Source organism: Muntiacus reevesi, chromosome 13 (assembly GCF_963930625.1).
Source record: "Muntiacus reevesi chromosome 13, mMunRee1.1, whole genome shotgun sequence".
In the NCBI taxonomy this organism is placed as follows: Eukaryota; Metazoa; Chordata; class Mammalia; order Artiodactyla; family Cervidae; genus Muntiacus; species Muntiacus reevesi.
Genome location: NC_089261.1, coordinates 4,457,844 through 4,484,274, shown reverse-complemented (window position 1 = coordinate 4,484,274; position 26,431 = coordinate 4,457,844). Strand labels below are relative to the sequence as shown.

Here is a 26,431-nt window from a genome sequence, read left to right as displayed (position 1 = left end):
TCTGGGCCTCTCTCTGCGTGAATTCCAGCCAGCAAAGGGAGGGTGCAACTCTGCACCTTCCGTGTGCCAGGCAGTGGGCAAAGCTCTTCTCATCAGTCACGCCACTGACGCCTTTGGGGGCAGGCCACAGTCTTTTCGGGCCTCAGTTTCCACAGCTGTTACGTAAGGTGAGTTAGTTGCTTGATCCTTGAATGATCTGTGTTTAAGTCTCCGTCCCCGGGCTACCAGCTCAGTGCCCATGAGAATGTTTCCTGCATTCACTCATTCATTCATTCACTCAGTATTCATTTACGGAGCAGCTCCTGTGTGCAATACGCGGTGTGGGGGAAGGGGTCTGTGGGGATTCCAGGGTGAGTAAAACAGGGTCCTGTTCCCAAGATCTCACGGTCTAACAGCACAGATGCCCCTAAACAAGGCCACACCAAGGTCCCGCTGGGCTTCCCAGTTTATTCCTTCTCTCCTCTCGTGTCTGGTTGTAGCCATGCTTCCCACCTACCACCAAAACTTTGTTCGTGCCATCATGCCAGCATGGAATGACTCTCCTTTGTATTTCCTTCCACCCCGGATTTTCTTTTTAAAGTTCACTATTTGGATGTGTCAGGTCTCAGCCGCGGTAAATGGGGATTTCATCACAGCACGTGGGCTCTCTATCGTGATCCACGGGCTCTGGCGCTCAGAAGCTTACTTGCTTGCACGGCATGTGGGATCTTCGCTTCCCTACCAGGGATCGAACCCAAGTCCCCTGCATTGCAAGGCAGATTCTCAACCACTGGACAGCCAGGGAAGTCCCCCACCCCAGATTTTTAGGGCCCAGGCCAACGGTACTCCCTCCCTGAAGCCTTCGAGGATGCTTCCAACCCAGAGTCAGGCACTTGCTGGCTCTCTTTGCGACATTTATCTCGTCCTTGTATTCTAGCTCCTTAAGGGAGCCTGAGTATTAGTGATCCGTGGCCCAGAAAATAGGCCCAAGTGTCAGACATCAGGGCGTGCGTGCATGCTTACTAAGTCACTTCAATCGTGTCAGACTCTGTGTGACCGTATGGACCATAGCCCACCAGGCTCTTCTGTCTATGGGATTCTCCAGGCAAGAATACTGGAGTGGGTTGTCATGCCCTCCTCCAGGGAATCTTCCTGACCCAGGGATTGAACCTGGGTCTCTGGTATCTTCTGCATTGGCAGGCAGGTTCTCTACCACTACCGCCTTTGGTGCCTCTGTCTCTTTTGGGAGTGCAGGATGGCACCCTCCTCATTTCAGGATCCCCAGAACAGCGCCCAGGGCCTGGCATGCAGTAGGAGGAAAGAATGGCCAAGGCATGTGACCGCTGCTGCTACGCTGGAGGTAGGATTAGCGTGGGGGAGGGGGAGCCCGGGCAGAGAGGGAAGTCTGGTGAGCGTGGAAAGTAGGAAATGGCTTCAGTGTATGGGGAGGGGACACGGCAGGACGGTCAGATGGCTCTGTCCCACAAGTCAGGCTTGCAACTACCCGGGGAACCCACAGCTCCGGCCTCTGGGTGTGGGCAGGGGAAGCAGATAAGCTTTCACTGGCCATCGACTTTCACTGTGGCTTCCTCCGCGTCCACCCTGTATCCCCACCCCGAGGCCGAAGCCTGGCCAGGCAGGCTGCAAAGGCAGGCTGAGCAGAGAGAGGATGAAGGCAGTGGTCACAAAGGGGACGCCTGGGCCAAGCACTGCGCCCAGGGCATTATGTACGTTAGCTGGCTTTATCTTCTCCTGCTGACCCGAGGTCCAGATCATCCAAACCCATTTAGTGGATGAAGAGGCTTGGATTCAGAGGTGAACTTGCTCCCCAAAGTCTCATATAAAGAAGGGGAAGATTTAGGATTCAACCCCAAGATCTTCTAATTCCCAGAGAGGAAGCACTCCTCCATGTCAACGGAGAGTGCCAGCACCTTGCGAGCCTCTTGGAGAGCTGAGAAGGTCAGGAGCAGAGGACAGGGCCCTGGGTGGGGAGATTAGGTCTGGGCTTCCCTACCCCTCAGACTGCCTACCCCACAGCAGCAAGGGGAAAGGCTGTTAACCCCTGCAAGGCCCCCAGTTGGGTTGGCAGCAGAGGCCCAAATCCATGCCAGGACAGGAGGAAAGCAGGGACCCCAGAGAGAAAAAGACACTGTCCTGGAAGCGATGGCTAGTTTTAGGGGACCTGGCCCCCCGCTACAGGGGCATCAGGCAAGCTCCCTCCCGGGTTGGAGGGAGAAGTCTGGCATCCTGGGGACCTGATCTTACAAGAAATCATTAGGTAGTACTCAGATGGGGTCACATGGCCAGAGAGCTCAGGTGTCTCCTCCAAGGTCACACCGTGAGCTAAAGGTAAATTTAGGACTGCAACCCAGACTTCCTGCCCCACTGCGGTCCACCGGCCTCGGCCCGGGTGTGCACTCGCGCGCGCCCCTCCCGCCCAGGTCTCCGCTTCAGGAGGGCGGAGGGGACCCGCCTCGGATGCTCCCGCGCCCGGCGCATCGCTCCCTACTCCGCCCCTTGGGATTCTTTAAGAGGCGGGGCTTGGCCGCCACCCGCGGCCCGGGCAAAAGGCTGGGACTCGACTCCGGCGGCGGCGGAGAACGCGTCGGCGCTCCATCTGCTGCGGCAACCGCCGCGCCCCGAGCCTGAGCCACGATGAGCGGCAGGGTCGGCGACCTGAGCCCCAAGCAGAAGGAGGCGCTGGGCAAGGTGAGCCTCGCCCCGGCCCCGGCGACGGTGGCCGGCTCCTCCTCCGGCGGCGGCGGGGGCCGGGGAAGGGGCTGGGCGGGGGGCGAGCGCGGGTCCGCGGGCTGCCGAGAGGGAGCGGCAGCCGCCGCTCCGAGCTGCCCGCGGCCGCCGACCCCACACGCCCTGGCTTCCTCCGCCGGCAGAGGGGACCCCGGGGAAGTTTGGCCGCCCCGGCCCCATCCTCGGGCGAGTCCTTGGCGCTGCCACCTGGGAAAGAAGTGGCTGCTTGGGAGCCCACGGAGCCGGCTGCGGGGGCTCCGAGGCAGCGTTGGTTCCCGGGCACTGGCAGCCGGGCCCCGGGGCAGGGGCAGGGCCCCAGGTTCCCTCCCATTTCCGGGAGGTTTTCCTCTGGCCGAGGGGCAGCGAGTGGCATATGGAAGGGGCCTCCTCCCGAGGGCTCCTTGGGAGCCTTGGATGGCTTCTGCTCTGGCCCCGAGTCTGTCTGCGGCCTTGGGCACAAGCGGTCCTTCTCCGCTCGCTCCTTGAGGGAAGAAATTGAGGAGTTTGGACGAGGTGGTGGAGGGGGAGCACCTGCTGGTGCAAAGCCTGGGATCCTACCGGGGCCAGGCTGACTTGGGGTTAGTTTGAGCTGACACCAGCTCCTCACCCTCCACCCTAACTCCCCTGTCCTGCCACCCAGCCGCCGCCCCCGCCCCAACTTCCCTGGCTGGGGACTCGGGCTGATGCTTTTCAGGAGGCAAGGAGGGAAGCCTGGCTTTGCCTTGGTGCCTGGGCAGAGGAAGGGGACAGCAGTTTCCGAGCCCCACCCTCTCCCACCACCTGCCCTTGGGGAGAGGAGAGAGTGACCCTTCTTGGAACCGACTGGGTCCAGCCTTAAGGTCTGGAGGCTCCACAACCGGGCAGTTTCCCACTGCTGAGAAACGGGGAGGAGGGTTGGCAGGTGCCTCCTGCCAGGAATAGTGGGGCCGAGGCACCAGCCCCATGAAATTGTTGCCCCAGGCCGGGCCTCCCCATCCCAGGAGGCTGGGGGGTAGGGAGGTTTCAGATATTACTGCTGACCTGCAGGGGACACCAGGCAGAGAAGGGATTAGGTGGTGATTAAACTAGGAATCGGGGGCTGGGGAGGGTCCTTGGTAAGGGGTGGCGGCACGCCAGAGTCCCTGGGGTTCCGGGAGCTCTCTGGGGGCTGGGATGGTTTCAGTCCCTGGCTGACCCCAGCAAGGGCAGAGGTGGTGGGTCCTCATTGGTTCCTCTGTGGTTGCCCCGCAGGTCAGTGACTGGGGGCAGGAGGCTTGGGGACAGCACAGCACGTGGGGGCGTGCTCAGGACCAGGGTCGAGAGCGGTGGGATGTGGGCGTGGCCATCCTTGGGGTCACCGTCCAGCTCTTGTTTGGCACTCGCCGCCCTTTCCCCCTCTGTGGCTTCCTCCTGGAACTGTTCCCTCCACCCGGATTGCTGCCTTTGGAGTCCTTCAAGCTCAAATGCCATTATTATATGAAGTCACGTAAGATCCCGCCTCTTCCTGGCCCCAGTTAGAATCTAACTCTTCCCTCTGCCCCCCAGCGCGTTGCTCAGCATTCCATCACTAAAGGGGGAGACCGTGGTGGAAAGCGTGCCTGCTCTGGCCTGGGACAGAACGAGGTTTGCTTACCAGCTCTGCTGATTACTAATTGTTGACCTTGGGGCTGTGACTTCACTTCTCTGAGCTCTGATTCCTTCATCTGTAAAGTGGGAGCAGTCATACCTCTAGGGACTCTGAGTGAAGAGTGAATCAGTGCCAAGTTCAGTGCTGGGCGCACCAGAAATGCTTGGTAAACAGATGCCCTTCCAGTGGCACGCCCCAGGTGGTCTCCTGTGACAGTTATCCTGGGACATGTCTGCCCGTCGGCCACGGAAGAGTGTGTAAGGGCCCGCAGCCAGGCCGGGGCGGTGTTGTACTTCCTGCCCACCTCCTCCCGCTGCCCAGCTCCCACCAGCACGACCCACACAGGGCCCCGTGCCGCCCAGGTGCTCAGCCTGTGTCTGCAGAGTTCCCCCTACTGAGCAGGGGTCCAGCGAAAGCCTCTGCGGAGAGCCCCGGGCGGAGGGCGGCCAGGGTGGGACCTGCCGCTCACCCAGCTGCCTCTCACCGCAGTTTCGGGAGAATGTCCAGGATGTGCTGCCCGCCCTGCCGAATCCAGACGACTATTTTCTCCTGCGCTGGCTCCGAGGTGAGGGGAGAGGGGCTGCAGGAGGGAGGCTGGGCCAGAGGCTTGCTCTGGGTCACAGAAATGGCAACCTCTGGGAACCCTGCCCCTGGCGCGCTCAGAATCTGGAGGAGTCAACCTCTAGAACCAAAAGGGTTCTTGGCTCTTAGATAATTTCAGCCCTCCTGTTGGATCGTGTTGGGTAGACAGTGACGCTGAGGCTCAGAGAGGTGAGGTCACTTGCCCCGAGGCGCACAGCGTTGCGCTGCAGGGGAGGACCGGAGCCCAGGTGGGCTGGCTCCCAGCCCCGTGCCCTGGCCGTCCACTGGGTGAACACACTCTGCTGATGGATGTGCGGAAGCAGGTTGAGGAAACGCCGGGAAAGGCCCCACGCTGGTGGGAAGTTGGAGGCAGAGCCAAGTTCAGAACCAGAGTCTTGGCCCTGGGAGAGGCTGGCCCCTTCTGTGGGAACAGCAGGGTGCCTGCTGCCAGAGGTTCATGTGTCGTCAGGGAGGGGCAGAGTGCGTAGGGGAATACCGTGGGTGGGATTCAGCCCAGTCTAGGTTTCAACAACTCCCCTCAAGCCACCGTCTGGCTCCAGAGCCCTGAGATCTCTTCCAGCTCTGCCTGGCCTGTACCTGGGCCAGGGGTGAACCTCTGTCCTCGGCCCCTGTGTGGGAGAGCAGGACGAGATAGGGTGTCCTGCCTGCTGCAGGGTGGACATAGCGGTGCTGCGCCCGTGGTGGTGAAATGTACACGTTTCTGCCAGCATCGGGGTCCAACTCAACCCCACGCTGCAACTCCTGGAATCTTTTTTCTTTCTTCTCTTCTTCTGTGATTCAAGTCAGGTGCCACCCTCTTTCTCAATTCTTGTGACATAGTTTTCTTTTTCTTCCATTGTAGAAACTTTACCGCCAGACATAGAAATAATCGAGAACATTTCTCTGTGTTATTTTAGCAGAGATTAAATCGGGACCCAGAATCGTGGTGGTTTAGTCACTAAGTCATGTCCGACTCTTGTGACCCCCACGGACTGCAGCCCGCCAGGCTCCTCTGTCCATGGGATTCTCCAGGCAAGAATACTGGAGTGGAAATACAGAGTCGTAGCCCCCAGTATTAAAGTTAAGTCCCAGCCGATTAGTTGTTCATAGATACAGACACACACATACGTCCCCTCCGAGTCTTGGGATAGGCAGAGAGACACGTTTTTCTGTTTCAGCCCAGGGACTGAAGAGCTGGGGCACTCTGGAGAGGCTGCTAGCAGGCCTCCCCCCACCCCAGGACACGTGCCGTCAGGAGAGCCCCCTGGGGCTCTACGTGCCTCAGAAAGTGCCACTTGCTCTACCCCCCCAAAAAAAAGCTGTGAACTGCCCCCTACCTCCACCCACTCAGAAAGGGTGGGGGGCAGCGAGGAGGGACGGCGGTGGAGTCAGTGCAGAGTGGGAGGATATTCTGGCTCAGCCTTTACTGAAGGGCTGCAGCTAGCAGGGGGCGGGTGGGGAGAGTGAGCCGACAGCCTTTACTGAAGGGCCAGCTGCCGGAGGATCAGACACACCTCCCAGCTCCCTTGAGGTGGGGGGATTGTGGTTTCAGAGCGCTGTTGGGGTGAACAGCGTTGCAGCTGTCTTTTACCTAAGAGAAGCCGGCAGCTGGTTTCCCAGGCACCCCAACCCCCCAGTCCTAGGACAGCTCCTGTTCTTCTCTTTGCAGGAATAGAGGAGTGCAGTCATCCTCATTTGCCAGATGAGAAAATGGAGGCTCAGAAAGGGGAGGGCGCTTACCTGAGGGCACACAGCAAATGCGAAACGGAATCAGGGCAGAAACCTCGGGCCCCTGGTTCCCAAGCCAGCATCCTCTCGAGTCAGCCACAGCTGTCCAGTCCCCTCTCTGCCAAGGCAGGCTCTGCCTCTTCAAACTGAGGACATATCTCCTCTGCACTTTATTTGTGCCCCACATTTTCCTGGGCAGGAGCTCAGGCCTGGTTAGACTGTACTGTGAATTTCAATTAGGGTTTTTTGTCCCCTTGCTTTTCTTTTCCTTTTTGGCTGTGCTGTGTAGCATGCAAGGATCTTAGTTCCCTGACCGGGAATCAAACCCGAGCCCTCGGCAGTGAAAGCTCAGAGTCCTAATCACTGGACTGCCAGGGAATTCTGCCCCCCTCCCACCCACCTTTTTAAAAGAAACCTTTTTTTCTTTCTCCTTTTCATTCTAAAGAAAACATTTGCAAGGCACCTGCCAGCCAGATGTCTTTCTCTAGCCTAGGTGTGAGTGAGCTCTGGGTTCCTCTGTTCTCTTTTCCCCGACATGGGCTCAGCTTTCCGCTGGCCCTCAGGCCCTCACACATCACTTTCCCCCGACCACCCCCCTCTCCCCTCCCCAGTTCTGGGCATGCTAGTGAGGAGGAGGGTCAGATGGCAAGATAAAACCAGGAAATGGAGGAAATCTGTGAGCCTGGCAGGGCAGCGCTTAGCCTCGTCGTTTCCCAGGACTAGGAAGGGATGAAATAAGAACCCAGGACTCCGGCTCCCAGGCCCATCTCTCTGGCAGTGCCCTAAGCCATGCCCCGAGCTGCCCCCTGACCAGGATGCAGAAGCCCTGGAGAGGCCTGAACGAACAGGCCCGGGGAGGCCTCAGGCCTGTACTGCCAGGGGCAGTGGCAGCTTGGGGAGGGCCCACGAAGACCCTGAATATTGGGCCTGAGCCGCTAAGGGTTCACTGGAGAGCTTCACTGAGATAAGGGGCTCACGATTCACCACCACTCCTGTTCCCCGGGAGGATGACGTCACAGTTGGGGGTTCCCTCCCTTGCCTGGAGGACTCCCAGTTTCAGGTCCGGCTGGGCTCCCCCGGCATGACAGCATGGTGCCTTGTGCCTTCCAAGTGTTTTTTAGCTCAATGGGCGATTTGGCCAGAGATGCTGCAATATCTTGTCCAAGGTCAAACAGGAAGAAGGCGGAACGGCTGAGATGCAAACCCAGATTATATTCCTCTGATAGCTGCCCACCCCCCACTGCCATGACGGCACGTGGAGGGGGACCACGAGAGGGGGCTTCCCCAGAGCCAAGGCTGCTCATTTCTGCAGGCGTGTGTCTGGCCTGAGTGACGAGCGTGGCTTTGGGCATATCTCTTGTTGCATCCTTTGGGTGCAGGAGAGTGAACTGCGTTTCAGGGCAGGGCATATCTCTTGTTGCATCCTTTGGGTGCAGGAGAGTGGACTGCGTTTCAGGGCAGCAGAGTCAGGGAATGTGCCCAGCCGCTCCCGGAGAGCCGCGATTAAGGGGCCGGTGGCGGTCCAGAGGGCAGCCTGTCTGGCCCAGGTCCCGGGGCTGTCAGCAGATCTGAGTGTCGATGTGACCCACAGGGGACATCGGGCTGGGAGGGGCAGTTCATAGGCTGCATGGCAAAATTGCTCAGAATGTGGATCTCAGAAGCTCTTTAAGAAATGCAATGTGGCTGACTATAACAAGATGAAATCTGATAGGGAGAGATCCAGAAAACCGCCTCTCAGCCTATGGGATAGAGGCTTCTCAGTAGCCCAGGTGAAAAGGATTTGGGGGTTTCAGTGTTTGGGAAGCTTTGCTCAAGTTAAGGACCTGGCCTCTGGCCGAGAAAGTTCTTAGGTTTAATTGGAGAAGGGTAGATAACACCTGTGCTCTGGCCCACACACTTCAGGAGGGGCGCTGGGAAACTGGAAAACCTCCAAAGGAAAGTGGATGGACTTGACACCAGGCTGTGCAGGATGGTTAAAGGATCGACGGATGGGCAGCATGTTGGCAGGCGGGAACTCAGGGTGGCAGCACAGAGTTTGCTTGGAGGGGTTGTCACGTGGCTGAGGAAGCACCCCTTCCTCTCTGAGGGTCTCTGCAGAAGGGTCTCTGCTCAGAACAGTGAGGGCCAAGTGCATATGGCCGCCTGGATTGTCTGGGAGCAGGTGGCCTTGGCGGGCAGAGAGGTCTTTCTTTTGAACTTTGAGCAGGACAGTGTGTCGAGGTTTGTGCTTGAGATTCAGTTGACCCATTTCAGTTCAGTTCAGTTCAGTCGCTCTGCTGCTGCTGCTAAGTCGCTCAGTCGTGTCCAACTCTTTGCAATCCATGGTCTGCAGCACATCAGGCTTCCCTGTCCATCACCAACTCCCCGAGCTTGCTCAAGCTCATGTCCATTGAGTCAGTGATGCCATCCAACCATCTCATCCTCTGTCATCCCCTTCTCCTCCTGCCCTCAATCTTTCCCAGCATCAGGGTCTTTTCTAATGAGTCAGTTCTTCTCATCAGGTGGCCAAAGTATTGGAGCTTCAGCTTCAGCAGCAGTCCTTCTAATGAATATTCAGGACTGATTGCCTCTAGGATGGACTGGTTGGATCTCCTTGCAGTCCAAGGGACTCTCAAGAGTCTTCTCCAACACCACAGTTCAAAAGCATCAGTTCTTCGGCGCTGAACTGTTGACCAGGGGAACTCTGATTCTGAAACTTCCTGGGAATCCTGGGAGGAGAAGGGCCCTCTGTCCCCCTGGGGTATGCGTGGGTCCTTTGATGACTGGAGGCTCATCACCGCCACCCCCATCCTACTGGCATGTACTGCCAGTCCTGCCCCAGATTACGGGGCAGCTGTGTTCATCTTTGAACCCAAGGTCAAGTTGTCAGCACTGGGTGTTAGACCCTGCAGGAGATTAGCTCTGTGGAAGGAGAAGGCTAAATGATAAGGGAGTCCAGGGTTTGCTTTTCCTGAGAGGAGATAAGATCCTTGACTTGATTGCATCTACTAGGAGAGAACTCTTTTGACCCTGAACTTGCAGGGCTGCTCCCACCTGCCCTGAGCCTTGGGGGTCGAGGTGCTCCCCAAACCGTCAGTGAATGTCCTCACCCCACCTCCGCATGCGGGGTGATCTGAGAGTCCCTAGGGCCCCAGCGCAGGAGCAGGACAGGCTCTCAGTCCTCAGTGCCCAGGCTACTGGCCTAACTGTTGTCCGTGTTTCCCTGTTACAGCAAGAAACTTCGACCTGCAGAAATCCGAGGCCATGCTCCGGAAGGTGAGACCCATTGGTTGCTTCCATTCCTGCCCACGGGAATCGCACCGTGCCCGGACTTCTGCCCAGTCCTCCCACCCTGATCACAGCCTGTACTGCCTTATCCTGGGCAACAGAGTGCATTCCCTTCCCGGGAAACAGAGCTTTCACAGTTCTGGGCCAACCAAGAATTATAATCTGTGCTGCTGAGACCTTGGAAACAGGCACTGCCTTCTCTTCTCTTCCTGCCAGTGGCTTTCTCGTGACTTACCTGTGGTCAGTGGTCCATTCCTGCTGTCACCCGTTGCTAGATGCCTGTTAAGGGCGGCCCCCTCCCCTGCCCTGCTCTTTTAAAGTCCCGATTATGTGTTTGCAGCATGTGGAGTTCCGGAAGCAAAAGGACATTGACAACATCACGAGCTGGCAGCCTCCAGAGGTGAGGACAGATTATCCCGCCCCATCCCACGTGAGGAGGTCTGTTACAGCCACAGCCTGTATCCTGCGTCCACGGGACTGGGACCCTCAGACGAAAGGTCTGACAAGGCCGAAAGTTGACCGATGGCTCAGCGTGTAAAGAATCTGCCTGCAGTGCAGGCGACAGAGGAGACTCGGGTTCTGTCCCTGAGTGGGGAAGATGCCCTGGAGGAGGAAATGGCCACCCACTCCAGTACTCTTGCCTGGAGAATGCCATGGACGGAGGACCCTGGTGGGCTACAGTCCATGGGGTCGCAGAGTCAGACATGCCCGAGGGACTGCGTAGTGCAGTACAGTACCCCATGTGAGGTCTGTTAGGGCCACCGTCCTGGGACTCTGGGCCTGGGCCTTCAGGGGCAAGGTCTGACGATGCCGAGTCACTGAATGAGTATCCATTGGCACCCGGGGGAGGATCCACCCAGAGGAGGGCCCTGGACACGGGGAAAGGGGTGGCTGCCCCGGGCCTGCTGACCAGGCGCCCCCCTCTGTCTTGGCCCAGGTGGTCCAGCAGTACCTGTCAGGGGGCATGTGCGGCTACGACTTGGAAGGCTCCCCCATCTGGTACGACATCATTGGTCCCCTGGACGCCAAGGGTCTGCTCCTCTCGGCCAGCAAGCAGGACTTGCTCAAGACCAAGATGCGGGACTGCGAGCTGCTGCTGCAGGAATGTGTCCGCCAGAGCGAAAAGGTGAGGAGGCCCGCACGGCTGGTGGAGTCGGCCGCGCCGGCGCGTGGATGTCACACGTGGCTTGAAGCGCAGCCTCAGGGCTCAGGCCCTGATGCGTGGATTTCATTGCCAGTGAGATTACAGAGTTTTAGGGGCTGACCTGTGTTGCCAGATTTCATTTTTTTCCTAAGTAAGGACTGAGAAAACACTTACCAGCTATTATTGCCATAATTAACCCCCAAACTATAGGGAGAGTGTCGTCTCAGAACAAAGGGTAGAACTTCAGGATTTGCCTGGCAGTCCAGTGGTTAAGACTCCTTGCTTCCACTTCAGGGGGGTGGGGGTTTGGTCCTTGGTCAGGAAAGTTCAACATGGTGCAGTCAGAAAAAAAATAAAGACAGTCCTTTTATTTATTTTTTTTTCTTTCTTATTTTTTAAATTATGAGAGTATGATGATACATTTACAGGAGACTTGGAGAGTACGAAACAAGGTTACATACAGTTTCACTATATATTACAATTATTGTTTTAAGTAGATAAATTGAGATTTTTAGTTGGAATTTCAGTAACAGACTCTTCAAAAATTAATAGAATGAACAGAAAAGTAGAAGGATATAGTAGACCTAAAAAGCACTGTGAACCAATTCAACATAGTTAAGATTTATACAGCTTTCACACAACAGCAGGATACGGATTCTGTTCAAGTTCCCGTAGATTATAAACCAGGAGACACTGGAAGATATAAAGGGACATAAAACAAGGTGCAAATAGTTCATGGTCTCAAGGTATTGAAATCGTACGGAGTCTGTTCTCTTAACACTGGAATCATGTTAGAAATCAATATCAAGAGATTTCAAAATAACCCACATATTCTCAAGTGCAGTGTGACTTTCATCACGAGAGATCTTTGACTCAGCCATTGAAAGAAGAGGCAGTCCTTTAGATTGAGTCAAGTTCGGCTTCGTAAAAACATACTATGTTATCGTTCCTTTTCTCCTGTTGCCTGGGCACCAGTGGAGGCTTTGTCAGGCCCACCCTATCCCTGGACGGTTATTTGGGTGCCGCTGGTGTCAGCTCAGGTTCCGTGCTTGTCTAACTCAATTCAGACAGAGAGAAGGACAGCTGACTCTCTTACAGGAGAAAGACTGAAGAGCAAGCTGGAGCCGCCACAGTCCCCTCTCCTTCCCTCCTCCTCAGCCGTCGTAAACATGCAGTGAAACAATGTGATAGGTTTGGGGACATTTTAACAGCGTCACCCACAGTCGCTGAGCACCTAGCGTGTGCCGAGGCCCTGCAGGGCTGCGCGTGGAGAGAAGTGTTAGATGGGGATGCCCCTTTAGGGCTCCCATTGGCCCGAGAGCATGCGTGCCTGCGAGATACGTGGCCACATGGAGCGCAGAGGAAAGGGGACGGACACCAGGTCAAACTGCAGAACAGAAGGGGCCTCAGATGTCATCTCGGCCTACCCAGTTGTTTACTGAACGAGAAGAGGGCGATCTAGACGGGAAGGGGGACTTGTCTAGGCCACAGTTCCGGCCTGGGGGTAATTATCTTGATTTGGAAAACCTTAGGTCTGGCCCTGCCCGGATCTGGTTGCAGTATGGGTACAAAGTACAATCAGTGTTTCCCCTGAACCGGGGTGGCCTTTGGTGTGTGTTTATGGGGGTGGAGCCGCATGATGTGACTTTCTGCTCTTGTGCCCCTGCAGATGGGGAAGAAGATAGAGACCACCACCCTGATCTATGACTGCGAGGGCCTGGGTCTCAAGCATCTCTGGAAGCCAGCCGTGGAGGCCTATGGAGAGGTGAGGGCCAGGGCTGGGGTGGGGTGGGAGGGTGAGAGATGGGGGTGCTCGGAGGCCCTGTGGGGTGGGGGAGGCTGGAGGAAGCAGAGCCTCTCTTCTTGGCACAGAGTTCCGAGCCCGCTGAATTCTTTTCACAGTTTCTTTGCATGTTTGAGGAAAATTACCCCGAAACGCTGAAGCGTCTTTTTATTGTTAAAGGTAAGTTGAGAACTACCTGTGATGAAGCCAAATGGGAAGGAGGGGCCGGAAATGTTTCTGGAACAGATTCGGGGGAGAATAAAATTAGAATGAGCCAAAGGTTGGGGTGGCGGTCTTAGGACACATTCTGAAGACTGACCTGTGGCTACGCAGACGGCGTCATAATTCGCATGGCTTTTAGTATGTACCTCCTTCGAGCCTGGTAAGGAAGTTGGAGCATCCCCCTCTGTACAGATGGGACAGCCGAACCTCACACAGGCTGCCTACGTGGGTTCCACGGCCCCGGGAGCGTCTGGCCCGACGCCGGCGGCCGTGATAGACGTGCTTAGGGACACAGGGGGTTCTGCTCCGGGGCTCACGTGGCCCGGTCTGTTGCAGCCCCCAAGCTGTTCCCTGTGGCCTATAATCTCGTCAAACCGTTCCTGAGCGAGGACACTCGTAAGAAGATCCAGGTTCTGGGAGGTGAGTAGCCTAGACTCTCTGAACCAGGGCTGCGTGGCGGCAGCCCCTCCGGGGATGGCGTCACAGGGAAGGCCCGAGCCCAGGGCCAAGGCTCCCTCTTCTGGTTGGGGCGCAGCGGGACCCCGGGAGCAGGCTGGGCCCCGGCAAGGGGCTTCTTCCTCTCTGATTTCATGAGAACTCTTCCTGTAACACTGGGGAAAATCAAAGGTGAATGAGATGCCAGCCCTCATTCTCGGTGAGCTTGCAATGAAACAGGAGAGGGCCCTTGAAGAGAAAGCTGGGACACAAGCTAGAAGAGGCCCTGGACGCGGCCGAGCAGGGGGGTCACAGGAGCACAGCTGGCCTCGTTGAACGGGCACCTGCTGTGTGCCCGGCCCTGGACTAGGTAGGTGTCAAGGCCACAGAGGGAGGACAGAGTCCCTTAAAGAGCTGGTGGCCTCTCGGAAAGGGAGACACCAACAGGTGTATCGGCGTGAGCGTGCATGTGTGCTCAGTCGCGTCCGACTCTGAGACCCCGTGACCACAGCCCACCAGGCTCCTCTGTCCGTGGGATTCTCCAGGCAAGAACACTGGAGTGGGTTGCCACTTCCTGGACCAGGGGATCTTCCCGACCCAGGGATCTAACCCACGTCTCCTGTGTTGGCAGGTGGATTCTTTACCACCGAGCCACCGGGGTAAAACCGCAGCGGTGTGCGATGTTACATGTAAAAGGGAGGCGTCCATAGGAACACTGAGTGGGGCGCTTAGCCCACCCAGCCTGGGTAGGGGGCGGCGCCTCCCTCGGCTGCGAGCTGTGGAGTGAGTCGGGCGGCTGAATGGAGCGAGGCAGCAAGCCGTTGGGCAGCGAGAAGGGCACTTAGCGAAGACTTTGCACAGTGTGGCTGTAGCGTGCACCGCAGGGTGTGGCGAGAGATGACATGAGGAGGGAGCCGGGTGGCAGAGAGCCCAGGGCCTGTGCTGGGAAGCTGGGTGTGACTCTGCAGGCTCCTGGGCACTGGAGAGGAGCTCCGATTGGGTGGCAGAGTGGGTGCCGAGATCTGATTCTCTGTGGGTCGTGAGGGACGAGATACCATTTTTGCACACCGTGGCCACAGTCCACATGCCTGGAGCTGAAAGGCTGAGTGGGGGCGGGGGCGGTAGGGACGGAGAGGAGAGGGTGGATCTCAGACTTCTGTAGGAGGTGGAACTCAATTGCCTGGAAGTAGGAAGGGAGGAACTTAAATCTAGAATGACTCCCTGGGGTCTGGCACAAGTGACTGAGCATTGCAGTCACTTCCACTGGGGAGTAATACGACCGGAAGGAAAAGCTCCAAGTTGAATTCGAGGAGACTGTGAGATGTACAGAAGTTGGGGAGGCCTGGGCCTGAATCTTAGCGGCAGACTCTGGTCCGGAGTTCTGGGACTTTTCAGAAAGAGGGTCAACCCTGAAGGAAATCAACCCAGAATATTCACTGGAAGGACTGGTGCTGAAGCTCCAGTACTCTGGCCATCTGATCCAAAGAGCTGACTCATTGGAAAAGACCCTGATGCTGGGAAGGATTGAAGTCAAAAGGAGAGGGGGGTGGGGTGGTGACAGATGATGAGATGGTTAAATAGCATCACCGACTCAATGGACATGAATCTGAACAAACTCTGGGAGATGGTGGAGGACAGGGAAGCTGGGTGTGTGGCAGTCCATGGGGTCGCAAAGAGTCGGACACGACTTAGCGACGGAACAACAACAGGCAGTGGCTAAGCTAAGACCTTGAGAAGGAAATGAGACTGCCCACAGAGCAGAGGCTGAAGCTTGGGGGATATCCAGGCTCGAGGGCAGGCAGAGAAAGAGGAGCCCGCCAGGGAGGCGGAGAAGTGGTTGGCGGGGAAGCAGGTGGACGTCAGGAGCCAAGAGGGAAGATGCTCGGGAATCAAGGCAGCCAGGGACAGGCAGGGGGCGAGTCTGGCTGGAGTGTGACGTGGAGTGGTGGGAGGAAAGCCTAGACTAGTGGATCGGCTTCATGGATGGCTTGAGGCCACCTGCGGTGCTGAACTTGGGGAACAGGGAGTTCTGAAGGCTTCTGAATGTTCGCCTTCAGGCGCCGCGTTCAATGCGGAGGTTTTGCAGAAGAGTGCTGAGGCTGGGTGTGGCGAGAAGCGGTCTGGAGGGCGCAGGACCCCTGGCTATCGGTCCTGGCTCTGGCGCAATGAGTTCTGTCCTTGTCGCCTCAGCTCCTGTCTGTAAGATGGGAAGCATCGTCCTGGCCGGATTCCAACCCTCCAGCTGAGCTGGGGGAAGAAAAAGTCTGAGCGAAAGGCTCTTGATGAGTTTTGGCTTTTCTGTGGCTGCCGCCCACCACGCGCGTGAGCCCAGTTTGGTTTCCTGGCAGCGGGGCCGCGGAGGAGGTTCAGTATGTTTCCCACCCACACCTGAAACCCTTTCAACCGAATCCACCTTGGGCTGGGGAGGCACAGATCTTCAACAGAGAGGGGGCAGAAATGCACCCTGGGCTGCAGCTCAGCACGGATGGAAGCAGCCCGAGACCGGGCACATGTCCCTGTGGCTGCCTGGTCGCAGGTCTCTAGACGCCTGTGGGCTGGGAGCCCCAGAGCGTGCTCGTGGGTTTCCAGGCAGCACCGGCCTCACAGGGTGCAGCCAGCTCCCTGTGACTCGGGGCTGCTGCCTCTGTCGTGTCTGCAGTCAGCACGGAGAGGTTCCCAGGGTCACAGTATTGTCCTTCGGCTGACACTCGGTTAGGAGTCTGAAATGGCAGAGGAGTGGATCTCAGCCTTGGTTGCACCTGAGGCCAACTCTCCTAGCCAGGAAACGGTATGATTACTAAAATAAGCCAAAAAAAAGAAAAACCAAATCACCGGTTGCCAGACAGCCTAAACAAGAGCAGGAGTGAAAGTGTGCCAGGGGTAAAGCCAAGGGAGCTCTCTTAAGAGGTTAGTCTACAGTGATGCATTCATTCAGTCATGATTGAGCAGAGGGCGATGGGCGCCGAGACCCCCGGTCGGGCCCTCACGTCGGTCTAACCAGGGCGGATCATGTTGACTCGGGCCCGCCTGCCTGACGCAGATGCTGTGCCCTCTGTTCCTTCCTGCTTGCACTTCAGACATCTGTATCCCTTTCCTGGGAGTGATAATACACTCTCCTAAGGATAGGGCAGTTTACAGTTTAGGACAAACACCTCCTCGAGTGCTTAGTTCACTTCCCTCCCACCATGATCTTGCAAGGCAGCAGGAGAACCTAGGCTCAGAGCGGAGTGGCTTGCCTCAGGTTGACCAGCTGGCCAGAGGCCATGGGGCCATGACTCTGCTCTTGTTTCCTGGTACAGCGTAGGGCAGTCCCCTGGGTGACAGCCCCTCTCGACGCCCCCTGCAGAGCTGTGTGCACGTCCTGTGCTCCCAAGGCCCGTGTTTGGTATGCGGGGGCGGACGGGTTTTGTTCTGCCTTCTTGTGTGTAGACTGCCAGGGCTGTGATGAAATCCTGCCTAGTGCCGATCCTTTTTTTTTTCTTTTTTTCTCCTTCCTTCCCTCTCCTGCCAGCAAACTGGAAGGAGGTTTTGCTGAAATATATCAGCCCCGACCAGTTGCCTGAGGAGTACGGGGGCACCATGACTGACCCTGATGGGAACCCCAAATGTAAATCCAAGGTACGGGCGTCCCCAGGGGGCTGAAGGTGACTGGGGAACGCCTGGCCCCGGCGCTTGTTCCAGCTCACCCCGTGCCCTGCTTCTAGATCAACTACGGGGGTGACATCCCCAAGAAGTACTACGTGCGGGACCAGGTGAAGCAGCAGTACGAACACAGCGTGCAGATTTCCCGGGGCTCCTCCCACCAAGTGGAGTATGAGATCCTCTTCCCCGGCTGCGTCCTCAGGTAGGGTCCCGGGCCCTCCCAGGAGCCCGGGGCCTGCCGCCCCTGGTGCCGGCCGGCGGGCTGAGGCGGGAGAAGCCTTGGCGACAGGACCCTAGAGAGGGCACGTGCAGACAGTCACGTCTGAGTGGGTGGCTGTCCCCTGCAGGTGGCAGTTCATGTCGGATGGCTCGGACATCGGTTTTGGGATTTTCCTGAAGACCAAGATGGGGGAGCGGCAGCGGGCCGGGGAGATGAGGGAGGTGCTGGCCAGCCAGAGGTACAACGCTCACCTGGTGCCCGAGGACGGGACCCTCACCTGCAGCGACCCTGGCATCTGTAAGTCTCTGAAAGCCCCCGCTCTGCCTGTGAGCGCCCTCTTTCTCCCTGGGTTTAAGCTCCCAGACGGCTAGCACTAGAAACAGAACTCCATCAGTTCCACCCTGTCTTGCATAGGTGAGGAAGCCTAGGATGGAGGGGTGAGAGGGCAGGCTCAAGGGGACCCAGCTGGTTAACAGCGGGGTAGGACTCTGACCTGATGCTCCCAGGTAAAGGACAGTCACAGTGCTAGGTGACTCCCAAGAGTTCAGAACGCCTGCGTTCTGGTTCCGGGTTTCCCTGGGGCTGTGACTGCCGCTATCAGACGTTTCCGGGGGATGCCCCTTCCCCAGACATTAGAGAGAGGCAGAACAGCTTGGGCAGGTGCAGGGATCACAGGGTGAGCAGAACCCAGCTTTGACTCTGCTGAGCTTCACTCATCTCCAGCTTGATCAAAAAGTGACCACAGAGCATGAACAGGAAGTTTACTCAAGAGGAATAAAAATGGCAAATAGGCATTGGAAAAGGTGCTTAACCTCACTTAGCTTTCCAATATCGATCAAATTCCCTTTGACTCAGCAATTCTACATCTGAAAATTTATCCTACAGAGATATTTATACAAGGACACAAAGATATAAGTGCACAGATGTTCTTAGAAGTTTGGGAAACTGACAATAAGTTAAATGGCTTTATTAAATAAATTATGGTCTGTCTATACAGTAGAATACAACATCACATTAAAGAGAATAAAGTGACATATAAGATATCTGAAACTGAAAGTGAAGTTGCTCAGTCGTGTCCGACTCTTTGCGACCCCATGGGAGCCTGTAGCCCACCAGGCTTCTCTGTCCATGGGATTTTCCAGGCAAGAGTGGGTTGCCATTTCCTTCTCCAGGGGATCTTCCCGACCTCGGGATCGAACCCAGGTCTCCTGCATTGCAGGCAGACTCTTAACATGTTAAAAAAAAATAAGGCATGAGATATACCATATATGGTATATCCTCACTTTGACTAAAAAAGAAGTCAAAAGGATTCTGGGAATTCTATACTAACGCTCGTGGTGGTTATCTCTGGGAACTTAAGGAAGCTTACAGAGGGCTTCTGTTTTTTCTATACTGGTTCTGCAAATACAGTTTATGTTACAAAGAACACGTACTATATTTCTAGGCAGAAAAATCACACATACACACACAGAAAATGCCCCTCAAATCTCCAGTTTCCTCTCTGTCTGAGCCGAGGGGCCAGGCATGGAACATCAGTAACAGTAAGGGCTTTGTCATCAAGCTGTGATAGACTTGACCACAGACTGGTCCGTAGGCCAGTGACTTGGCCTCCCGGAGCTTCAGTCCCCTGATTGCGACAGTGGGGATGAAGTTCTGTACCTCATGGGGACACCTGATAATGAAATGTGATCAGGTCTGTGCAGCACTTAGCATCGCGCCTGCCCTACAGCACTCAGCACACCGTGGCCACCATTATTATTTATTAGGGCGAGACCCGGAGGAGATAGTGCCGGAGAGGGGAGAAGCCCTGCACCGTTTCCATGGCAGCACCACCAGTTCTGAGCTAGTCCCACAGATGTCTGTCTCTGTACTTGTCCACACCACCGCCCCAAACCTCAGATCCTGTGTCCTCCCCCGCAGCTCAGGCAACCTCAGCCTCTGCCGCCCCCTCCTCACAGATGCTCTGTGGTCTGGCTCCCTGGGGAGGAGAGCTATGCTTGTTAGCAAGCTGCTGGGTCCTCAGGGAGAAGGCGGTATGCCTTGTGCTGCATCAGGCATCAGGTGTAGCGCCAGCCCAGACACTGTCATCCTCAGAGCATAAAGCACTTCGTCCAGGCAAGCCTGAGTTTCTTTATTTTAAACAACAGGGAAGCTGAGGTATAGAGAGGTATACTCTCCCGCAGTGTAGCGTGCATAGACACCAAGAGACAGATATAGGCAAGAAGTGAGGCAGGATCTCGTGACCACAGACTACCCTAGAGATGGTCATGTGACAGAGGAGAGAGCGGGGTCCCAGACCCGGGAAGTAATTAGCCCGAGCCCAGGAGCAGAGCCCAGCCCGTTTTCCATCACTGCCCACTGCTTCTCTGTAGTACCACGTAGGACCATGAACTCTTTAACATAATCAGGCTTAGGTTTGCAAATCCCAGATTTTAGTTACTCGTGGATACTAGGAAGTGTTTACCTGCCTGCGGGGGCCTTGACTGGGAGCTTTTTATTGTCCGTTCTGGGGAGGCACAGAGCCCCAGCATCCACGCCCCCGGCCCAGGTTTAAAGACAGCGAGGTGGGGTCGGCTGTTGCCTGGGTCATGGCCGAGGTTACAGCTGAGCCTGTGAGAAGCCGGTGTTAGGTTACAAGCTCACCTGTGGGAGCTGATGCCTTGGGGGAACCAGGCAACACTCTGAAAAGTAGAGCGTAACCACCCAGTGGAAAAATTACAGCTCTGAGTCCAATGGTAGGAGCCCACGAACCCTCCCTGGGCTGTGCCGGTCATTTCCCAAGCATACTCAAAATCTGAACTAATTCCACTTTGTTTTTCTCCCAACTAATATATCCTCAGGCCCTGAGTGTAGAGTACTTGTCTAGGAAAGAAAAAGATTCAGGAAAAAAAAGATCTGAACTCCGTTTGCTGGGAGTGTGTGGTGTGGTCAGAGAGCTGAAACATGTAGGGAGGTTAAACAGCCCAGCCGGGCACCAGGAGACCTGGTTTCTGAGTCCAGGTTTGCAAGTAACCCTCCAAGTGTTTTGAGCAACTGCCTCTAAGTAATTAGATTTTGCTCTTTTTTTCCTTAAAATGAGGGGAGTAGGCTAGAGCGGGAGATCGTAATCTGGGGTCTGTGGCTCCTCAGAGCAGTGCTTTTAAATCTTAAAGACCAACCATCTCCCTTTTATAATAGTGTCTAATGTCCTCTCTACTATCCTGAAATGAAATTCATACATACTATAACCCACCTACATATATAACTAAAAATTTAATACACCCTATTAGGAATATAGGGCTTCCCTAGTGGCCCAGATGTTAAAAAGAGACGGTCTGCAATGCAGTAGACCTGGGTTCAATCCCTGGGTTGCAAAGATCCCCTGGAGAAGGGAATGGATACCCACTCCAGTATTCTTGCCTGGATAATTCTATGGGCAGAGGAGCCTAGTGGGCTACAGTCTATGGGGTTGCATAGAATTGGACATGACTGAGCAACTAACACTTTCACTTTAATCTGGAATATAAAAGAGAAATTGAAGGACACTAATTGAGAATCTTTCACGAATGAGAGGGCACAGTTACCTCCAGCACCTCTCTTCAGAATGGTAACTTTCCTACTGGGAACCAGTGCCCCAGAGGGTCCATGATGGGCTCTGTGGGATCTGAAATTGTATGCTGTCAGAGTCTCAAGGAGATCAGTTCCCCTACAAAAGTGAAGAAGCCCTAGCCCGGAGAATCTCTGGGGCCTCTATGAGTCGTGAGTACATGATTAGTGTCAAAATGAACCACTCCAATTCATGACCTCCGCTTCCCTCAGGCCTGGGCCTAAGAACAGCGCCTTCCTTGTTTCTGAGGACAGAATGTCATGCTAGGCAGAGTCATCTCAGCCCTGGTGCTTGGTCCAAGGAGCTCAAAGACTTCTCCTCTAGCATGACTGACTCTGGTTGCTAAGGCTCTGTCATCCAGGGCAGAGAGGAAGTTTCCTTCTTTCCAGAGGCACCATTGGTCCTGAAGAACTCTGGCACAGAGAGAAAATTGATGGCTATTATTACTCACTCCATACCATGAAGAAAAGGGTGGGTGGTATGTCTACCCTTGCTCTAAACTATGCATTTTATCCAGGGGCAGAAAAATGGAAGATCACATCTCAGGATTAAATACACAGGGTATTTTTCGGCTGGGAAAAGTTAGAAGACAAGGATGCAGAAAGAGCAGAGCTAGTGTTTTTGTTTTCCCACCCTGTTCTTTGGAAGGGGTGTTTGACTGCAATGGAACAACTCAAAAAAAGAAGGGTTAGATTAAAAGCAGTCTGTTCATTGGCCAAGGCTTGGAAGCCTTCTCTGCCAACTGCATGCCCATTTTCTCTCCCTAGGAAATCACTAACAGGTCTTGTGAATTATCCTAAATATTTTCCAGCCCTTTAGGAGCATTACATGTCTTCACAATATACAGGACATGTGCCCACCCACACATACACATTCATAGGAATTAGCATCTGTCATTCAGTGTATATTTGAAGGAATTTTGACACTCTAAAACTTGTCAGTGTAGGTGGGCCAAGTAACAAAGCCAAAAAGAATTTTTTTAAAAAAATATATATTAACAAAAGGGACTTCCCCAGTGGCTCAGCAGTAACAAATCCACCTGCAATGCAGGAGACGTGGGTTCAATCCCTGGGTCGGGAAGATCCCCAGGAGGAGGGCATGGGAATCCACTCCAGTAATCCTGCCTGGAGAATCCCATGGACTGAGGAACCTGGTGGGCTACAGTTCATAGGGTCGCAGAGTTGGATATGTCTAAGCGGCTAAGCACTCACTGATATTAACAGAAATGTTGTAAACAGTCTACAGACTGTTCTGCAGTTTGCTTTTTTGGCCTAAGGATATATTGTCAACAGTTTCCCTGGTTAATTCTCATGAAGCTCACCACCTCCTTTTTATCCAGTATAGTATATTTCAATAAAAACTTTTAAAGTAGTTCTCTTTTGAACATTTTAGTTTTCCTCATCTTTTATGGTTACAAATAGGGGTGCATTGAGCATCTTTGTCCATTTATCTTTCTGTGGGATAAACTTCTGGTTCAAAAAGTTTGCCTAAAAAAAAGGTTGCCTGTTTTACTTTTTTCAGAAACTGAACAGGATTGGGCTTTCCAGGGCCCAAGTCAGGCAGCAGTGCAGACCAGAGGGAAATTCCAGCTCCATCCCTTTTTCACTGTGTGACACAGTGACTTCCTTTTTCTATAAAACAAGACTAATGTTGAACTCAAGAGTTATCATGAATAATATAGATTGCCAACCCTCTCCTGAGTTGCAGGAATAGCCGTTGTTACCATTACTATTGTTATTTTAACAAGTACTGCTGCTGCTAACTCCGTTTCCCCCTTTCAAGACCCAGTTCAAGGTCTAACTCCTTTAAAAAGCCTTGCTCATGATTTCAGTCTATAGGGCTCCCTCCTTCCAAGCTGTTAACAGATGTGACTTGTCTCTGCCGCTTATTTGGCACTTGGCATGTTCTTTTTTTTTTCCCTCTTCATGAATATCTTGTAACCCACCTAGACTGGGTTTCAGAAGGTGAAGGACCATTGCTTATGCCACCTTCATCCTCATTACCTACCACACTGACTTGCTTAGTCAACAGAACTCGCTGTCTCTAAGCTCTGTGGGGACCGCCTGAATGTCTGTCTCTTTGCCTCCCCTCAGATGTCCTGCGGTTTGACAACACCTACAGTTTCATTCATGCAAAGAAGGTCAGTTTCACCGTGGAGGTCCTGCTTCCAGACAAAGCCTCAGAAGAGAAGATGAAACAGTTGGGGGCAGTCACCCCAAAGTAATGCCTCCCCCCACAGCAGGCCTGGCTCCCTCAGTGTCTCCCCATCAGTTTCTGCCCCTTGTAATAATGGTCATTTCCCCAGCACTCAGACACCCAGAAAAACTGGGCTAGGAGAAGGACCTTGGGGCTGGATCTGGGGAGCCTTCATTTGAGAATAAGAAAGACTGGGAGGGTGGCTGGAGTGGGTCTCCTTGCCTCTCACATTACTAAGGAGTCCCGGGGGTTGGGCACTGAGATAGTATCTGCCTTGTAAACTGTGCCAACTTCACCTGTCCAGTGTCGGCTGAGACAGGAAGGCAGGTACCATGGGGTGGAAGGGAAGAAATTTGGAAAAAGGGGAGAGATTGAGACCTAACACTTCAGGGAAGCCAGCTGCTGGGGGTGGGAACTTGCTTCCAAATGAACATGTAAATCTAGATCATAATGAGGAATAGTAAGGTAGCCAGTTCCTAGAGTTATGGTGGGGGTTCAGAGGCTCTTCTGCCCTTTGTCTCCAAGGCTGGGATCTTTTGGCTTTTCCCAGGTCTTGGAAAGTGGCGTGAATCAGCACAGATCTTCCCCTTTAAGGGTGAGAGGCAGGCCTCTCCCTCACCTCGAGGAATTCAGTGACCCCTGGGTCCGCTGGCTGCCTCTTTAATTACTGATGATTGTCAATGACTCAGAGCTTCCTGGGACAGTGAGCTTTGGTACCCAGCCATCGTCCTCCGATGCAAACAGAGCACAGGGACGGTACCTCCCGAGATCCCAGCTCTGGGAAGGGCCAGAGAGGCTGGTGGGTGCGAGTTCTGGGGCTTCCACCCCTATTTTTAGTGCTGCCAGCCTTTCATTAAGTAACTCTCCATTTGAGCACCCCACCCCAAAGTGACAGATGGGATCAAGGCAGTGAGGGCGCTGGATCTCCCAGGGTGCCCGACAGCCCACTTCCTGACTGACCTGAGCGAGGCCTTAGCAGTCCCGTTTCTGGGGGGCACATGGTGGGTGCTGCGGGTTCCTGGTGCCTGTTGGGGAGGCTTCCACGGCAGGGGCTCAGGGCAGCCAGAGATAGCCTCGCAGGCCCCCACCCGCTCCGTCTGCGGTGACAAGCAGGGATGGCCACGGTGGGGGGTGGGGGGCGGTTAGGAGTGGCGGGTCGGCGACCCCGGGCCGCCGGTCACAGACCCCGCGGGCATTCACGACCCTTAACCCAGCCCCAAGTCTTCCAAACGAACACCAGGCCCTGCACAGAGCTGGGGAAGGCGCCCTGCCCCGGCCCTCACTGCCTGGGGCACTCCTTCCCCTCGGAAACCCAGGCCCTGGCCCAGCCTGGGGGGTGGTCTGGCCAAGCTGAAGGAGCTGGAGCAGGGGGGAGGCTGGCGCTGACAGGAGGCCCCGAGGCCGCACAGGCTCCAGCCAGACCCCTCCGGAGGACATCGTGACCTTTGTTTACAACGCTCTGTTAGGAAAAGTAACCAATGAATAAAGACCGTTCAGCGCGCAGAGCGTGGAACTCTGTGCCCTCTGTCTCGCTCCTCACACTTCCTCACTCAGGCCAACTTCCGCCTCAGCACCCAGCGTCTACCTGCCAATAAGCGGGGCGCATGCGCAGGAGCTACCCGCTAACCTCGTGTGAGCGCCCCTCACGGCCAGCTCGTCCCCAGATTGGCCCGGCCGGTGGGCTGTCTTCCGCCATCTTTGCTAAGGGCACTAATGGTCCTGACTGCCTTCACAGTCAGGGCGGAGGCCCCGCCTCGCTCCGCCCCGGCTTCTGCAGCTAACTAGTGCGGGTCCGGCGAGCGCGCGCAGAGCTTGTGGTGGGCCTGGTTTGGGAGGGTGGCGGAGAAGCGACGATCACGTGGCATTAGGGACCGTCTCCTAATTCCGCGCAGGCACTGCCAGTGTTTCCGGGGTCGGGGATCGCCTTTGGGTCCCGAACCCAGTTTCCTGCAAGATCCCGCTGACCTGGCTGCCCAACACGATCCTACAATGATAAAGCCTAACAGGGCTCTCGATGGGAGGCTGTGATCTTTATTTGATGATAATAAGGCTAATTCTTTAATGAGCATTTCCTGGGCACCAGGCGACAGCCCGGTGCTTACCTCTAGCGTTACTGCAAGGATTCAAGGAAACAGTAATACATGCAGAACGCTTAGAAAGCCTGATACAAGTGTGCGCTCAGTAAATGTCGGCTACTTTTCATTTCTTACAGACCTGGCTGACGGCCGGTGGCACAACTGGGATTTGAACCTAGGACTGCCTGTGCTTAAAGGCTTTGCCTTCGTTTGCTGATACCCAACCCCCCTTCCCCAGGGATTCACAGAGCTTTAGTGAAGTGCATTTATTCCTCACGTGGGTAAACCGAAGTCCAGGTGGCAAAGAGTTTCCTCTTTAGTGATCAATAACCCCATGTCTTGTCATTCTGTTCTGCCCATTTCCCTTAAGTCTTGTACCCCAAGTCTGTTTCCCTGGCCTCGTTCCTTTATTGTTCACTCGAGGTCCTGCTGGGAAGAAGGGCAGTCTAGTGAGACCCCCCCAGTGCTTGAGAGCACGGGCCCCTAGGGAGAAGGGTCTCCAGTAGAGTTCAAGCAGCGACTTCGCTGGGGGTCCAGTGGTTAAAACTCTGCCACACTTCCAGTGTAGGGGCGTGGGTCCCATTCCTGGTTGTGCAACTAAGATCCCACATTCCCCAGTACAGACGGGAAAAAATGTCCAAACATCCACCTCAGTGGGGCTCTCACCGTTCACCCCCGCTGCCTTAGGTGCTCAGCTCACCTTAGGAGCATGGAAACTGGACCTGCGCTGCCTGGAATCAAATGCCAGCTTCACTATTCAGTTTTTTGTTCTAGGGAAGTGATCTATTTTTTCTGTCTCTATTCCTCACCTGTAAAATGGAGTGGGATGGGGCGGAGGCTGGTGGGAAGGTTTAAAAGAAGCAATTCATCTAGTCTTTAGCCAACGGTCTGGCCGGTAGTAAATTCAATCAGCGATGACATGTAATTAATCCTGGAAATCGTTCCAGGAGTAAACCTGTCCCGTTCCTCCTGTAACAATTGAATAAAGTGAGGCTCAGAGAGGTTACAGGCTCTTGTCCGAGGTCACATAGCTGTGCAGCGCAGCATCCCGTATTTGAATCGCCTTTGTTTGGCTGCACCACCACAGTCAGTGCTAGAAGAGGATGGCGCCAATCTCTCAACCCCAGAGAAAACCGTGAAGAAAATTAATCTGTAAAACCCAAGCCAGGGAGAGGGGCTCCGGTGTGCGGGGGAATTTGCAGACGCTCCCTGCTGGCG

General features: G+C 55.0%; 1 protein-coding gene across 1 annotated transcript; it reads left to right on the top strand.

Moving 5' to 3' along the window:
* The first annotated feature begins 2,550 nt into the window (after positions 1–2,550).
* Positions 2,551–24,588, top strand: SEC14L2 (SEC14 like lipid binding 2). The gene is made up of 12 exons (XM_065904036.1): positions 2,551–2,688; positions 4,823–4,898; positions 9,855–9,898; positions 10,251–10,310; positions 10,848–11,036; positions 12,724–12,819; positions 12,957–13,017; positions 13,396–13,479; positions 17,006–17,112; positions 17,199–17,338; positions 17,484–17,653; positions 23,036–24,588. Exons 1-12 carry the CDS (start codon positions 2,635–2,637, stop codon positions 23,164–23,166), a joined length of 1,212 nt encoding a protein of 403 aa, XP_065760108.1. The 5' UTR covers positions 2,551–2,634; the 3' UTR covers positions 23,167–24,588.
* The last annotated feature ends 1,843 nt before the right edge of the window (positions 24,589–26,431 follow it).

What these genes read in the sequence shown, in the direction of transcription:
- SEC14L2 (XM_065904036.1), top strand. Translation starts at nt 2,635, where the DNA reads ATGAGCGGCAGGGTCGGCGACCTGAGCCCCAAGCAGAAGGAGGCGCTG. An exon ending in AGAAGGAGGCGCTGGGCAAG is followed by an intron (nt 2,689 to 4,822) that starts GTGAGCCTCGCC and finishes CTCTCACCGCAG; the next exon opens with TTTCGGGAGAATGTCCAGGA. An exon ending in TCTCCTGCGCTGGCTCCGAG is followed by an intron (nt 4,899 to 9,854) that starts GTGAGGGGAGAG and finishes TCCCTGTTACAG; the next exon opens with CAAGAAACTTCGACCTGCAG.